The 17,311-nt window shown below is 35.6% G+C and overlaps 1 protein-coding gene and 1 long non-coding RNA gene across 2 annotated transcripts in view; one reads left to right on the top strand and one right to left on the bottom strand.

Annotated features, from left to right (window-relative positions):
- LOC140530904 (A-kinase anchor protein 9-like) overlaps positions 1-15,169 on the top strand; it is a 49,827-nt gene extending 34,658 nt beyond the window's left edge. Inside the window, exons 6-8 of the mRNA XM_072650028.1 lie at positions 1,112-1,267; positions 9,371-9,574; positions 12,634-15,169. Of these exons, the coding sequence (XP_072506129.1) occupies positions 1,112-1,267; positions 9,371-9,574; positions 12,634-15,063 (2,790 nt within the window). The 3' untranslated portion in view covers positions 15,064-15,169. The remainder of the gene's footprint in view (positions 1-1,111; positions 1,268-9,370; positions 9,575-12,633) is intronic.
- On the bottom strand, positions 11,892-15,732 carry LOC140530909 (uncharacterized). Its single transcript, XR_011976139.1, has 2 exons — positions 15,599-15,732; positions 11,892-12,332 (listed from the first exon to the last, which is right to left on the bottom strand). It is a non-coding gene; the product is annotated as an uncharacterized lncRNA (long non-coding RNA).
- Between the last annotated feature and the right edge of the window lie 1,579 nt (positions 15,733-17,311).

Below are 17,311 nucleotides of genomic sequence, written 5' to 3'. Positions count from 1 at the left end.
GAGAAGAGGTCAAGATTTCTATAATGGCTACTCTGTGCTAACCACTTTATAAATATTATCTCATTGGAGGCTCACAACAACCCTCTGAGATGGATACTGCCATTATCCCCATTTCACAGTTAAGAAAATTGAGGCAAACAGATGAAATAACTTTTGTTACACAACTAGTAGTATCTGAGGTCAAATTTGAATTCAAGGCTTCCCAATTCCAGACCCAGTGTTCTATACATTGTACCACCTAGTGGCAGCTAGAAGTAAACGTTCTTAACACTCCGTTAGGAGACTCTTAATCTACCTTTAACCTGTATTTATTTCTATCTTTTGAGACTCTTCCTATCCTTCAAGGCCCATCTCAGTTGCTACCACTCCCTTGAAGCCCTCTCTAATCCCCCCAGATGTAATTCGTTTCTCCTTCATTAGAACCATGTTATACCTCTCCTGGATCAATCATACTTTAATTTGTATCTGGGTTTGTTGTTGTTTTTTTCTTTCTTCAAAGTCTTTATCTTCCTCATTTGAGTGTAAACTACTTGAAATCCAAAGCTCTCACATCTTGTTCATCTTTATATCCCCAACAGCACCCAACACGATGCTTTGCATATGTAGTAGGCATTTAATAAATTGTTAAATTTAATTAAAATGATTCAAATTTCTGTTTAATTCAGATACTTATAAAGATGTCTGATGTGAAAAATGTGGTAGAACATATCTCTAATCTGTGCTGCCAGGGAGATTGAGGCTTGCAGATATCCTGGGTATTCCCAACTGCAATGAGATAAGCTGATCAGGTGTCTGAATGTTATGAACCCCAGGGTCTGGGAAGCTACCATATTGTCTGAGGAGGGCCAAACTGAACCAGGTTGGAAATAGAAGAAGTCTCCAGCTCCTGTGCCAATTAGAGTAAGACTGGACTCATAAATAGCGCCTGTGCTTCTGTCCTAGGAGAGATAGGAAACCAGCTCTTCAGAAAGAAGAAGGAAATGTCTGCTTCAATAAGATTTAGAATCTAACATATTATGTCAACGTTTAGCCATAAATCATTTTAATAGTAATCAACCTGTAATTGTATTTTGAGTTGTTTTTGATCACCCATTTTCACTTTTTTTAATAGCTTCAAGAATTTGAAGCTGCAATTAAGCAAAGAGATGGCATCATAACCCAACTTACGGCTACCCTGCAGCAGGCAAGAAGAGAAAAAGATGAAACTATGAGAGAATTTTTAGAAGTGACAGAACAAAGTCAGAAGTTGCAAATACAGTTCCATCATGTAAGTCTGATTGATGGTAAATTTTCATTATTTGATAATAGTATAATTTATTTCTTGCAACTTTTGTGTCTTTCAGGATAAATATTATGTTCACCTAATATTTGTTTATTATGGATTATTATATAAGGAAAATAATGGGTGCCAGTTAATCTCATTAACCAAACATCAGTTTATATTCCCCTTGGTGGTTTCCTTTTTGTTGGGTTTTCTGCTTTCTCCTTTTGTTTTCCATTTGAAGAATTACAGATGATAGAAAGTTCCATGATTTACATTACCATTGTTTACTAATGGCTTCTATGTCTGAGATTGATCTTTGTCCTCAAAATAGTAGGAGAGCTAAATAATTTTCTAAGCAATAATAATTCCTTAGAACAAAAAATTCTTTGAGCAAATAATAAGGCTCATGGTTATTCTTTCTCTCCCCCTCAAAAAACTCCTTTACCATTCATTTGTAGTTTGTAATGTGTGTGTGTGTGTGTATAGAAGCAGAAGTGATCAAAAATCTGCAGATAAAGTGGTAATAAGCAGAGGTAGAATTAATAACCAGATGGGTGTCTCTTTCTTTTCATGACGATTGTTTCCTTCATAGCTGATGAATGTTTTTTAGCATGATATTAACTGCAAAAAAAAAAATCTGTAAAAATCAAATTTCAGGCTTGAAATTTACCTTTCATCATGCTACCTCTTTTTTCAGTGGACTTTATTGAACACATTTTCATAAGCAAGGCCAGGGCTTTCTCCTCCAGGTTCATTTTGAGGATACCTCTTACAGGGTCACCCAGAAACTTTGTGGAAGAAGGAGAAACTGACCGTGTGAACCTTGGCCTGCAACAGGGATTCTTAACTTGGGGTCCAGGAGCTTCATTTTTTAGTGTTTTGGTAACCACATTCCAATGTTACTACTTTCTTTTGTCATCCTTTTTTTTTTAATTTTATACTTTTAAAGACATAATTTTGAGAGGGGAAAGCCAAGATGGCAGAATAACAGAACAAGTATGACACAATTCCTCCAACACAGACTTTCCTCAAAGATTTGGAAAATGCACCAAGTCAATTCCTGATCAGGAAATTTAGAAACAAAATCACAGCAAGGCTTTTTTTTTTCTTTTCTAATTAAGATTAGTATAGGGAGACAAAGAGTTCTCTGGATATTGGGGACAGGACCTGTCCAGACATATGGCTACATGCCAGAAATGAAGAAGGACTGAGGCTGTGTCCCGGAGCAAGAAAGGGACCCAGCCTTGTTCAGGAACAGGTGCCCAGTGACAGACCTGCCCCAGACCCAAGGTGAACTCAGGAGGGCACCTATGCCTAGGGGTGGCATCCCAGGGTAAGGAAAAGTGGTGGACCTTAGGCTGTGTCCTGAGTGAGGAGCAAGTCCAGGACTCTGACCAAGAAGCAGAGCAGGGTCTCTGTTCTAGCCACCAGCCTAGTTTGAAGCCTCCCGTGAAATAATGAAGATGGGAATCCCAGACAAAAGGGGACCTTGCATTTTGGTCACACAGAACCAATGACAGTGTCTGAGTCCAGCCACAGTCTACTGGAGCTTCCAATAAAGAACAAGCCAACGCTAGTGTTTGCATTCCCAGACCAGAGCCAGAAACTTGCAGAGCTCAGACCAGGAGGGCAATAATCAGACATGGCCCCAGATCACATTGCTTTAGGAGCATTAAGAGGTTTCAGGTGTCCAAGCTGAGTGGTCCTTGAGGTCTTGGAATTGTATAACAACACTCAGCCCTCCAGGAAAGCATCAGAAGGATCCAAGACAACAAAATCTCAGTTCAGACATTTCTCCCAGAAATGCACAGAGCCCAGTCCTAACATCAAGTCCAAAGTCAGGAAGGAGGCTGGAAAAATGAGCAAACTAAAAAAAATCACCATAAAGAGGTATTATCATGGCAGAAACACTCAGGACACAAACTCAGAAGAGACTGGCTCCAAAATGTCTACAAACAGAGCCTCAGATATAAACGTAGCTTGCACAGAAGTTTAACCAGAATTCCTGGGAGAAGGGAAACAAGAGTGTTAGAAAGAACTCAAAATAATTTTAGAAACCAAATGAGAGACTTAGAGGAGAAAAATTGAGGAAAAAAATGGGAGCTGTGGGAAAAAAAATTTGGAAAGTTTATTAATGTCATTGAACAAGAGGTACAAAACCTTACCAAGAAAAAACTCCCTAGAAGCTGGGAGAAGCAGTGGATAGAGTGCCAAGACTGAAGTCAGGAAGACCTGGGTTCAAGTGCGGCCTCAGGTACTCACTAGCTTACTAGTGACTCAGGACAAGTCATTTAACTCTGTTAGCCTCCATCTCCTCATGTGTCAGATGTATGTGATACTAGTACCTACCTCCCAAAATTGTTGTGAGGATAAAATGAAATAATGATTGTCAAGAGCTTAGCACAGTACGTAAGTGCTCATAGTGAGCACTATATAGATATTAGCTATTATTATTAAAATTAGAATTGATCAAATAGAAACTAATGTCCATAAGAAAAGAAGTGTTAAAGTAAAAAAAAAAAAATTAAAGAAAATATAACGTGTCTCATAGCAAAAACAGCTTATGTGAGAAACAGATTGAAGAGAAAAAAATATGTAAGAACCACTGAACTACCTGAAAGTAAATGACCAAAAAAGAGCTTAGATATGTTTCAAGAAATTGTAAAGGAAAACTTTTCCAGATATCTTAAAACCAGAAGGCAAAATAGAAATAGAAAGAATCAGCTGATCACCTCCTGAAAGAAACTCCAAAACAAAAACTCCCAGGAATATTGTAGCCAAAATCCAGATTTTCAGGGTCAAAGAAAAAACACTACAAGCAGACAGCAAAGAAGAATTCAAGTACCAAGGAGCCATAGTTAGAATAACACAAAATTTCCCAGGCACCACTTCAAAGGAACAGGAACCTTGGAATAGAATGTTCCAGAAGGCAAAGAATCTAGGGGCTTAGAGCTAAGAATAACTCAGCCACTACAAGGAGAAAAATGGCTTTGTAATGAAATGGAAATCTTCCAAGCATACCTTAGTAGAAAGATCAGAGCTCAGTTAAAGAAACTCAGGACTTGAGAGAAACACAAAAATGTAAACGTGATTATACTCTTTGACCTAGCAATATCACTGTGAGGTCTGTTTCCCAAGGTGATAAGGGGAAAAGGAAAAGACCCTAAATGTTGTAAAATATTTATAGCAGTTCTCTTTATGATGGCAGAGAACTGGAAATTGAGAGGATGTCCATCAATTGAGGAATGGCCAAACTAGTGTTGATGTATGACTGCGATGGAATACTGCTTTGCAGTAAGAATTATAAGCAGGTTGATTTTAGAAAAACATGGAAATACTTGCATGAAATAATGAAAAGTAAAATGAACAAAACCAAGAAAACATTATATATAGTAACAGCAATGTTGTTCGAAGAAGAATTGTCAACAACTAAGTTATTAGGAGTATTATTATGAGTATTAAACACTCAAATCAACCATAAAGGACCTATGAAGGAAGATGCTGTCCACGTCCAGCAAAAGAACTGATAAATAGAAGTATGCATAGAATGGTTTTACATCTCTTTGTAAATCTGTGTCAAATGATGGCCTTTTAGTTCAGGGTGGAGAAAGGAGGGAGGGAAACAGTTTGGAACTTAACATGTAACACAAAAATATTAAATTTACATTTAAAATGTAAAGTAAAAAAACAGATGAATCAAAGAACAAATCGTAGAAAAATATCAGCAATTTCATTGAAGACAAGAACAATAATGAGACAACACGTCAAAAGTTTTGGAATATAACTAAGATCTTACAGAGAAATTCATATCTCTAAACACTTTGTCAGTAAAAGAAAGAGTAAGTCAACTAATAGAAACTCTGAAAATCAAAGAAGAGACTAACAAAATTAAAAAGAAGAAATCATTGAATTAATAAATAAAACTAGAAGCTGTTATTAAAAAAAATAAAGTAAATCAGTAGCTAACTTGATTTTTAAAAGACAAAGAAGAAAACCAAATTAGCAGTATCAAAAAAAAAGTTTTAAAGATGAATCTACTACCAATGAGGAAGAAATAATAAATTATTGGGAACTGTTTTGCCCAGTTATATACCAAAAAATGGCAGGATAAATGAAGTCAAACAATATTTTCAAAAATATAAAATGCTCAGATTAACAGATTAAAATGCTACCAAATAGAAGACAATGCAACATTAGAAAAAGAAATTGAAGAAGCCATAAATGATTTCCAAAGAAAAATACCCCAATATCAGTTAGATTTACAAATGAGTTCTTTCAAACATTTTACAATTAATTGTAATACCACAAAAACTGGAAAAGTTGGAAAAGAAGAGATCACAAGAAATTCCTTATATGTATAAACACGATCATGATACATAAACCAAAGAGAGGCAGAACAGAGAAAAAAAATTGGACCAGTATCACTAATGAATACTGATGCACAAAAAAGGATTTTTTAAAATAAAATGTCAGCAAGGAAACTACAACATATCGCAAAGACTACAAACTCAGACAAAGCTGGATTTATACCAGGAATGTAGGGCTGATTCAGTATAAGGAAAGCTATAAATATAATAGATCACATTAATTTTTTAAAATTATATCAATAGATGCAAGAAAATCTTTTGACATACTACCACACTCATTTGTATTTAAAAAAAAAAACAAAACTCTTGAAAACATAGGAATTGAATCTTTCATTTAATAGTGTAAGTCAAATCAAGAGCCAGCGTATCTGTAATGTGAATAAACTAGAGGACTTTGTTCTAGTTTAAGACCCAGGATGAAGCAAGTAGGTTCATCATCACTACTGCTGTTTAATATAATACTCAGCCTGCTAGCTATAGCCAGAAGAGAAGAAAGAAAGCTCAGAGGACGAGCACAGGCAAAGAGGAGGCGACTAGCATTTCTGCAGATAGGACTTAGATAACTGTTTACTTAGATAGGCAGCTGAAAAATAATTGAAACAATTAACTTCAGCACAATTTTAGGATATAGAACAAACCCCCGTAAAACATCAGGGTTTCTGTATATAGTTCTAAAATAATTCAGCAGTAAAATAACTACAAACAGTATTACATACCTGTCAAAGCAAAAACAAGAACTACATGAGAACAACTGCAGTGTAAGATATCTTTAGACAGATAAAGACATCTGAGTAATTAGATAAATATTAACTGGACGTGGGCTGAGCTGAGCCAAAATAATAATGACTACGCTACCCAAGTTCTAATTTACCTTTTCAGTGCCGTACCAACCAAACTACCAAAGGATCACTTTATATAGCTAGGAAAAAACATACATCAAGAGGACCTAACGATCAAGAATATCAGGAGAATTAATGAGAAAAAAAAAGTGGGAAGAAAATGGGCCTAGCAGTACTAGATCTCACACTAACCTACCACAAAACAGTAGTCATCAGAACGTTTTAATACTGAGTAAGAAATGGAGAGGTTGATCAGTCAAACACAATATATAGGGGCAAATGAGTGTAGTGTTAGATAAACGAAAATATCCCAGAATTCACAAACAAAAACTTGAGAAAACTATAAAGCAGTCTAACAGAAACTAGTTATAGACTAATATCTCTCATCCTATAATAAGACAAACTCCAAATAAAGACATAATTCAGAGAGAAGGGTGACATAAACAGGTTAGAGGAGCAAAGAAGAAATTACCTGTCAAAGTAAGAGCGTTTCCCAAAGTGATAGTCAGAGGAAATGAATGGGCACTTTGTAAAGGAAGAAATCCAAGTGACCTATGACTGTATGAGAAAAAGTGCTGTAAATCAATAATTAGAGAAATGCAAATTAAAACAACTCAAAGGTACCACCTTATGCCTATCAGACTGGTAAAGTTGACAGAAAAAGAAATGACAAAGCTAGAGGGTCTGTGGGAAAAAAGTATATAATATGCTGTTAACTCTGCACTACTATGAACTGGTCCAGCCATTCTAGAAAGCAATTTGGAGCTATATGCAAAGAGCTAACTAAGCCGTATTTATTCTGATCCATTGATACCGCTACTAGGTCTGTCCTCCCATAGAGAGCAAAGAAAGAGGAAAAGGGCACATATGTACAGTATTTTGGGATTATTGCAATAAAGAATGGAAACTGAAAAGGTGCCTATCACTTGGGGAATGACTGAAGAAATGATATATGTATGTGATCTAATGCTGTTGTGCTATAAGAAACTCATGGTGCATGTTGAGATGTTTGTGTGTGTGTTGTGTGTGTATTTTTTTATATGACCAATGTGGGTATTTGTTTTAATTACAATATTTGTAATAGAGGTTTTGTTTTGTATCATTTTCTTATTGGAGGTCAGTGGGAGGGAGAGGAGATATTTATGAAAATAAAATTGAGTTAAATTAAAAAGTTATTTTGAGAAGGGATTTGTGGCACAAAAAAAGATTAAACTCCCTCCAGCCCCCACAACTCCCTAGTTAACTACTTAATCTGTGAGCTTTCTTGTAATAAGGACATGAGAACTATAGAGAGGGTTATGATGAGATTTCAGTAGCTATATAATATGTAAACATATATAGAAAAAGTTCGTCAAGGTATATACTTTGCATTTGCCTAGAAGGAGACTGAGAGTATCCTTATATATTTTGGTCCGATTACTCTTGACCATGACATTTTTCTGTAATCATATAAATTGTATTTCTTCCATTGTATTTTATACCATTAGTTGCATTTTCCTCCATTTCTGTTTTCACATCACTAACTGGAAAAGAGGAATTAACTTTTCTAGCTCTACCATAATTTTGACTTTTCAGAATTTCTGTGTTCTGTTTTCATAACAAAATGAACCGACTCCTTCTTTCCCTATGTGTTAGTGCCCTCCTCTACCATAAACAAAAATTTACCATGTATTTATTTTGTGTATGTCTTATGTGCATTTATATATGCGTATATCATCTCCTCCAATCGAATGTGTGTGTGTTCGTCCCTTGTTGCCGAAGAAGACCACGACATCAGAGAAATGATGACGTGACTGGCACTTGACTTTGTTTTGAGTGAGTGAGGACTGTACAGGTCACCAGCCTCACTTCTCCTCCAGAGCCATCTGAATCCAGTGACCAGGTATTCATCAGGATGACTGGAGATGGCTCAGGATGAGGCAATTTATAAATTCCCTGAAGACATGAATTGTTTCATTTTTATTTCTGTGCCCCTAGCCCCTAGCATAATGCCTGGTAAGCTCATGATAAATGTATGTAGAGCGATTGAGAGGCTTTTTTCTAGTCTCAGCGTAGCCATCTTACTTTATTTCCACTAATTCGTGCACAGATTGCTAAACTGAAGGGGACATAAAATTACTATTTTATAAGCCTTTCTAGTTGATCAAATATGAGACAACACAGCTCTTATTAACATCTGTCCAAACAAAGTCTATACTTTCCCTCCAAAATCTGCCCTGGGTTAAACTAGTGGGAACTATCATGGTATTAAATTTCAGGTTATATCCATAAGGTTTTTTCCCTTTCAAAGAAATTTCATTTTAGGAGTGCTGCCTCCTTTATGAGGGTGGTCTTTGTAACTGGACCGATATATTCTGTTTAGGGGTCCCCTAGGCAAATGCCAAACTTGCTATATTTTTTCTACATATGTTTATATGCTTTTATTAAATAGGTATTGAAATCTCATCATGAAACTCTCTGTAGCTCTCATTATTACAAGATCGCTTACAGCTTTAAAGTAGTCAGCTAGTAGTTAACTGGGGGCTGGAGGGATTTTAGACCTACTTGAGACCTTTTTGATGGGATCAGACCAGATCTGTCTTTTACCAAATGTTGCTCCAAGTTGAATGGTTTCATAGCGAATTTCCAGTTTCTAACTCATGATGGTAATATAACTTTTATGGAAGGGTGCTTCTTTTTCTGTTAAACAATTTATACCCTATTAAGAGATTCTTATACTTGTCAAGATGGGAATTTTTCAGAACTTTATTTGGGAAGTGAGGTGGGGGTGGAGAGTGAGGTACCCTGGTATCAAAAAAAAAAAAAAAAGAAGAAAGAATTCTCTTTTTCTTCCTTTTTTTGTGCCAGTATAGCTGCTAACATTTTTAATGTCTCATTTCTTTTGCCTTTTTAAATTTTAGTTACAGGCTAGTCAAAGTCTGAGAAATACTAATCACAGCAGCACAGCTGCAGATTTACTTCAAGCTAAACACCAAATTGTTTGGCAGCAGCAGCAGCTAGAACAACAACACCATTTATTAGAAGATCATCAAAAGAAGAAAGAAGAATTCAAAATGCAGATTAATTTCTTGCAAGAGAAAATTGGAACTTATGAGATGGAGATGGTATGCTCTTTTTAGTGATAGTCTACCAAAAGATTTGTAACTTTGCAATTAATTTTATGTTGACTTTTTATCTCCCTTTGAACTAATTTAAGAAACTTTAGAAATAAACATTCATGTCATCATTATTATTCAAATGACTCACAAAAGCTTTATAGTGAAGAAAAGGTCTTCTCATGGATAAAATGATAATTTATTTTGTAACTTTTTACAGCCCCATTATAATAACTCAAGTCTTGAGTTCGAAGCCACAAATTAAACATTTATGTGGTGATGAGTTCCTGCTGCTAGGTCTTATGATTAAGGCCTTTGGAAAAGCATAAATCCATGCTAATTAGGTGTTATAAGCAGATTACATTAAAGGGAAACTGAAATTAATAATGTTTCTATGTAGACTCAGATTTCTGACCCTGTTAGTATTTTACCTAAGAAGATCCCTGTATTTTCAAGGCATATTGTGAAATTCTGAAAAAAATTCTCAAAGCAAAATTTTAATTCCCTTTTAAAAAAAATCAAATATCACTTATTTGCTGAAAAAATCAAAACAAAACATTTATTAAAGACCTTTTTCATGCCAGGCACTGTGATAAGCACAAATAATATGAAAACAAAAACCAAACAATCCTTGTCATTAAGGAGATTACATTCTCTTTGGGGGAGAAATGTGAAAACTGATGAATACAAAATATGTCCAAAATAAAGAAAATACAGTTTCCAGAGGTAGGTGGAAGTCATCAAGACAAGGCTTGTTGAGGGCATCTCAATGGAGCTAAACTTGGAAAGAAGTCTGAAGCTACGTTGAATGACTTTTAGCCATGGAGGGCAGCCTCTGCAAAGACACAGAGACAAAAGCTGGAATGTCAAGTATGGGGAACAGCAAGCAAGTCACTGAGCTAGAAGGTAGAGTGCGAGAAAGAGGTGGCAGAGGAGTCTAGAGGCATTAGAGAGCCGCTGGACCTTTGTGAACAGGGGAGGAACATGGTCAGAATTGTGTTTTAGGCATATGATTAGGGAGGAGACTGGAAGTAGGGAGACCAGTGAGGGAGACATTGAAATAGTCCTAGTGAGAGGTGAGGAAGGCCAAAACTGGGGTGGGTGTGGTGTGTAGAGGAGAGAAAGGGACAAATCCAAGCAATTCTGTGTAGCTACAATCCATAGTACTATGCACTTAATTGAATATGAGCTGTGAAGATGAGTGAAGTATTAAGAATGATACCATGCTTATAAAAGTAGCTGACTGGAAAAGAGAATTTATGAAATTAAGCAATGATTATATGTAAAAAGCCCAGAAATCACTGGAAATCATTGACATAAATGCTAGAGAATGAAGCAATGATCAGGAGAAGTCTTGATATTTAAATATAGCTAAGGAAGGCATATCAGGACCAAAGTGCCACATTTGGAATTGCCATACAGACATTTTGCTAGTGTTATGTGAAAAATACACATACACTGGTGAGTATAAAGCTAAATGAAACCACAGTCCTTGTATTCCACAAGCTAAGACTCTAGTAAAGGGAGATACCACCAACAGAAAGAAGTATAATAGTAGTATAAGTAGAATGTGATTTGTGCCAGATGAAGAAAGTGGAAGAATTGTTATATAATATTAGAGAAGCCGAGAGAGAAGCCTGCACAGAGAAGATTGAGTTTGACCTGATCTTAGAAGAACTGGAAGTATTCCAATAGGTAGATACAGAAAGAGAGTATATTCCAAGTCAAGTCAAATCAATAAGCATTAATTATATGCTTACTAGATGCCTGTCACAGGTGGAGTGAACACCCTGAACAAGGAGAAAGGCACATCTGGTGAACCATTAGTAGCTCGCTAGAGCAAAGCCAGTGTAGAGGTCCAGTGGGGCGAGGTCACATTATAGAACTTGAACTTTATTGGGTAGTCAGTAGGGAGCCATTGAAAGTTTTTAAGCAGAGAAGCTGAAGTCATTAGGAAAAAAAGGAACAGAAACAAACATGAAGAACCTACTACGTGTCCAACACTGGGCTAAGGTCTGCACAAATGTCATCTCATTTAAGAAGGTCTTTACAGAGATTTTTCTGCCAGCAGTACGTGGGGCTATTCAAGTCAGGAAACTATGTAGGTAGCTTTGGGGATTAATTTGCTTAACACATATTTATGAAGTGCGTACATGACTAATCAGCCCAACAATAATACTATGTGCCAGGCACTGACTGTTCCAAGTATTTTACTATCAAAGGAGATAATATTTGTAAAGTGCTTAGCATACATAGTGCCTGGCACTGGCACATAGCAGGTACTATAAATGTTCATAGTATAGTGGTTATATCACATCTTGAACTATTCTCAGTTAACTAGTATTGATTTAATGAGTTTACTGTATAAAATTAATAAATGCAGAAGAGATACATCACTTAACAAGATCAACATTTTTGATAGGTAAACTACATAAGTAGTAGTCCAACTCAACAAGTGGCTCATAGTCCATAAACCATGATGTCATCAGTTCTTATCAGGCATAGTTCTCCTTATCCATGACTCTACAACTTGAGTCCTGAGCTGGAGTCAGGAAAAAGTTCATCCCTGTCTCCAAATTTCCATTGAAACCAGAATTTTGAGGTTGGATTGCCAAGCCAGAATATGATAGTTGTCCCAGATTTGGCTTGGAGTTTTGCTGTATTAGGTGGCTTCTAGTTCCGCCGTACTGGCAAGGCATCAGGCATCTGTGAATACACTTTTTCTCCATCCTTTTCCGATGAATCACCTCTGGTTTACCAGCAAGATCTAGATCAGTAGTAGATTTTGTCATTAGTAGTCATGCAGAATACAGATCTTCTTCATGGTTATGCTTATTGACCCCCTTCCTAACTGAATAATAGATGTGTATGCACATTGTTGATCTTTTAAGAAACTTCAGAATAAAAGTTTATCAATTTTAAACCTGTTATATACAAATCACATTATTTAAGGCAATTAGTATACTATAAAATGAAAGGAGAATGCTTTACTATCAAACCTAGATGACAGAGTTCTGAAGCTATGTGTTAAGTTGCCATCAATTAAAGATTCTCTCTCTTATTTTCAGAAGGAACAAAAAGATTCAAGTAAAAAGGAATTAGAGGAAAAAGATTCAGTCATTGAAGAGTTAAAAATAAAACTAGTAGAAGAAGAAGAAAACTCAGTTGAGCTGAAGGATAAACTCATTGCTACTGATAAATTACTGGGGGATTTCAAAGAACAGATTGTAGAAAAGGACAAAGAAATAAGTAATATAAGACTAGAATTAGCGAATTCTGAACAAAAAGAAAGACAGCATTCTGGTGAAATAAAACAATTAATGGGGACTGTTGAAGAACTTCAGAAGAAAAGTCGTAAGGAAAGTCAACTTGAAACTGAGACGGTACAAAGAATGGAAATACAGACTCAGCAGAAATTGGAGAAACTCCGAGTAGAGCTAGATGAAATGTATGGGCAGCAGATTGTGCAGATGAAACAAGAGTTAATAAAACAGCATCTGTTTGAACTCGATGAACTTAATGCACAACATAAAGGAGAACTGGAAAATGCTTTAAAAACATGTCCAGATATTCCAGTAAATGAAAATCAAATACAGTTAATGAATATGGCAGTTACTGAATTGAATCTAAAACTTCAAGATGCTATTTCTCAAAAGGAAAAAATAAGCAAGGAGTTAGAAATAATTTCAAGAGCAAAATCTATTTTGCAGAGTCAACTTGAAGACCTTTTTGAAGAATTAAACTTTTCTAGGGAACAGGTTCAAAGAGCTCGACAGACAATAGCTGAACAAGAAGATGAACTTAACGAAGCACACAAATTGCTTAGCAGTGTGGAAGATTTGAAAGCCCAGATCGTGTCTGCGTCTGAATTCAGGAAGGAGTTAGAGTTAAAGCATGAGGCCGAAGTCATCAATTACAAGATAAAGCTTGAAATGCTAGAGAAAGAAAAGAACGCTGTTTTAGATAGAATGGCTGAATCTCAGGAAGCTGAATTAGAAAGACTACGAACTCAACTGCTATTCAGCCACGAAGAGGAACTAACTAGACTCCGGGAAGGCTTAGAAATTGAGCATGAAATAAACATAGAAAAACTGAAAGATAACTTAAGTGTTCACTATAAACAACAGATAGAGGAATTACAGAAGGAAATGAGTCAAAAGATAGAAAGCATCCAATTTGAAAAAGACAATTTAATAACTAAGCAGAATCAATTATTTTTAGAAATTTCAAAGCTGAAAGATTTACAGCAGTCTCTTGTAAATTCAAAATCAGAAGAAATGACTCTTCAGATTAAGGAGCTTCAGAAAGAGATTGAAGTACTCAGACAGGAAGAAAAGGAAAAGGGCACACTGGAACAAGAAGTGCAAGAGTTACAACTGAAAACAGAATTTTTGGAGAGGCAAATAAAGGAGAAAGAAGATGACCTTCAAGAAAAATTTACACAACTTGAAACTGAAAATACCATTCTTAAAAATGAAAAGAAAACTCTAGAAGACATGTTGAAAATATATTCTCCCATTAGCAAAGAAGAAGGTTTTATTTTCGTAGATTCAGTTAAGCCCAAATCTGAAGAATGTGAGTGGCAAAAAAAAATTGATATACTCCTAGAAGAAAATGAAAAACTCACAAAACAGTGCACACAGCTAAACGAAGAGATTGAGAGGCAAAGGAATACATACTCATTTGCTGAAAAAAACTTTGAGATAAATTACCAGGAGTTAAGAGAAGAATATGCTTATCTTCTAAAGGTAAAATCTGATTTAGAGGACAGTAAAAGCAAACAGGAAGTAGAATATGAAATGAAGCTAAAGGCTCTTACTGATGAGCTTTATCATTTACAGAAAAGTAAGCCAGTTCTTTTAGTGAAAACTAAAAGTGCAGATTCTGAAAGTTGTAAAGATGACAAGTCTTTCACAGCAGAAATTTCTGAAATTGGTGAAGTTGTTGAGAAAGATACTACAGAACTTATGGAGAAACTTGAGGTGACCCAGCGAGAGAAATTAGAACTATCAGAGAGACTGTCAGATCTTTCTGAACAGTTAAAGCAGAAACATAGTGAAATTAATCACTTAAGTGAGGAAGTTAAATCTCTAAAGCAAGAGAAAGAACAAGTTTTAAAAAGATGCAAAGAGCTAGAAATCATAGTTGGCCATAGTCGAGCAGAACACATGGATGAGTTAAAACTTAAGCCATGCAATTTTAAAGATGGTATTCAAACACAGGGAAATAAAGATTCTGCAGCTCCTGTATTTAAAATAAATAAAGACTTTGATGAAGGGGCAAAGATCATAGAGATGAATATTAGAAAAGAAAGCGAGCAAGAATTGGTGAAGCCTGAGAAGAATTCTCTTTTGGATCCCATGGACTCTGTGACTGACCAGTTGGCTAATGAGTCGTTATCATCATCTTTAGATATTGCACAGAGTGGAAATGACCAGCTTCGGCAGGAACTCAGTCCTCTGAAATCTGAACAGGTTTGTTTACTGATTCATGTGTGATTAAGCTAGAAGAGGGAAAAACCTCAATTAGAAAATATTTTTGTTCTTTACAAAAATATAAATGAACATTCTGAAAAGAAGAATAAAATTAACCTTTTTCAAGTTATTCTCATTAGGGCTTGTAACTTATTTTTCAGGTAGATTTTAAATAGACAAATATTTTAAATTATCCTAATTTTCTGTAACTGTTATATTGGATCCAAAAAACATTAAAAACTAACTAATAAAAACAATTTATATGTTCAGATAAAGCCAGAGGAAACATTTGACAGTTTATATTTTGCCAACTGTAATACTGTGAACATTAATCTAATTAATGAAAATTATTATAGAATGATATGGAAGTTACAAGTAGGATGATACATATTACTGCCTAACCAGGATAGATTTTTTTTTAAAAAAAGCATTTCTAGGTAATAAGGTCACCTTATGGTGATCTAATTATGAATCTAGAAATCAAGAAATTGATACCTGTGAGCTACTTAAATCTATAGAATATTTGATTATTTTAGAGATAGTGATGGTTTCAACTCACATAAATTTGTAGAGTGAAAGATTCTTAGGAGACAATACTTGTGTTCGAAGACCAACTGCTTAGATGGTCAGTTTTCTGACCATTGTAGAAGTAGCTCCCATCTCCTTACTATGGTTTAAGGAATGGATTGTTTTGGGTTTTTTTTTGTTGTTGTTGTTAAGTAACTTAAAGGTGATCACTGGTACAGAATGTATTAGAGCAAATTCTTTCACTTTGCCTCGTCAGTTTCCTTTTGACAGCGTGGCTTCCTCTACGGGCTGAGACCAAGGCCAAGCCATAGACATTCAGAGATATTTCTTGCTCCTTACGGCTCTCCGTGTACTAGAAGTTGATTTCTTTATCTAGTTGTATTATTATTTTGGACTGATGGATTTTCTGCTCCTATTCCTACCTCAATTCTGCAATTCTGTTTCTCCTATTAATTACCAGTATAACCTTGGGAAAGACATTTCATCCTTCTGTCCTCAGTTCCCTTATCTGTAACATGAAGGGGATAGCCTTTATGACCTTTGTGGTTTTCTAGATTTCTAAATCTAGCATGGTAGGTTCACAGGATGAGGAAATAACCAGTTTTGAATTTAACAAATATTTAGTACACGCAGTGCTCAAAACACTGTTCTGGGCACTGGAACGGCACTGAACTGACTCTTCTTCTCCTGTCTTCTGGACTGTGCCTTACTTCTTTTTCCTCTAAATTTCACTAAATACTTGCTGCTTACTAAGCATGGATAGATGTGGAGGACTTCAAGTGACATGTAAAGGAATATGCTTTACCATCCATTAGGCAGCAACATGGGATCATTAGGGATTTATCTAGGGTACTAATGGTGAAAATGGAATAGAAGGGAAAGAGGGAAGAGACATTTCAAAGAAAGAATATGATAACCCTACATATACAAGATGAAATTAAGGGAGAAGTCAAAAGATGACTAAGTTTTTGAACTGGTCATTCAAAAGGAGAGTAGTGATACTAATGGAAACAAGGTAGTTTAGGGGAGAAGCCAGACCAGTTTTTAGTCAAGAGAATGTAATAAGTCTCAGTTGTAGACCTCCTGAGGTTGAGATGAACCTAGATTTTATTCTCAAGAGTCCAGTATATAGAAATTTTCACGTATTCATAACTAAGGCAAGATTCTTCTTTTCTACAACAAGCAGGACATAAGTAAGAGAAATTTAAAAGTCACCTTTGGGTTTTTTCTTCTAGCTTACTAATGAATCTTTAATGAAAGAAGAAATGGATATTATTGAGGTTTCAAAGAAACAGCCTCAAGAAAGTTTAGAAGAAGAGGAAGAGACTGAGGTTAGTCTACAGTTTTTTTCAATTAAAACCTTTTTATGAGTGCAAAAGCCCAGACTCTGTGAATTTTACTGAAAGTAGTATCATTATCATTAATAGCATTGCTTCAAATTAATATTTGTTGGTTGAATTGACATAAAGACCATTTTCAAATTGTCAGTTTCTTATAACAAATGATACTGCTTTCAAATTTGCTCTGCTATTCAATACCCAGTGCCTCCGTTTAATTCTTGGATGGAGATTGAGGTGGATGCTCCCTGAGCAGATACAGGTCACAAACTTGTCTAGACCTTTCTACTCTATATTGCCCTTGTGCATGTCCCCTGATCACATAATGGGCCTTTCTCTTGACATTGCATTAATGCAGTGGAGCACTCAGACTATCCCTTCTTTATCTCATGCCTCTGCTTCTCCCT

The sequence above is a fragment of the Notamacropus eugenii genome, chromosome 3 (assembly GCF_028372415.1).
Source record: "Notamacropus eugenii isolate mMacEug1 chromosome 3, mMacEug1.pri_v2, whole genome shotgun sequence".
In the NCBI taxonomy this organism is placed as follows: Eukaryota; Metazoa; Chordata; class Mammalia; order Diprotodontia; family Macropodidae; genus Notamacropus; species Notamacropus eugenii.
This window is presented reverse-complemented; position numbering and strand designations above follow the sequence as displayed.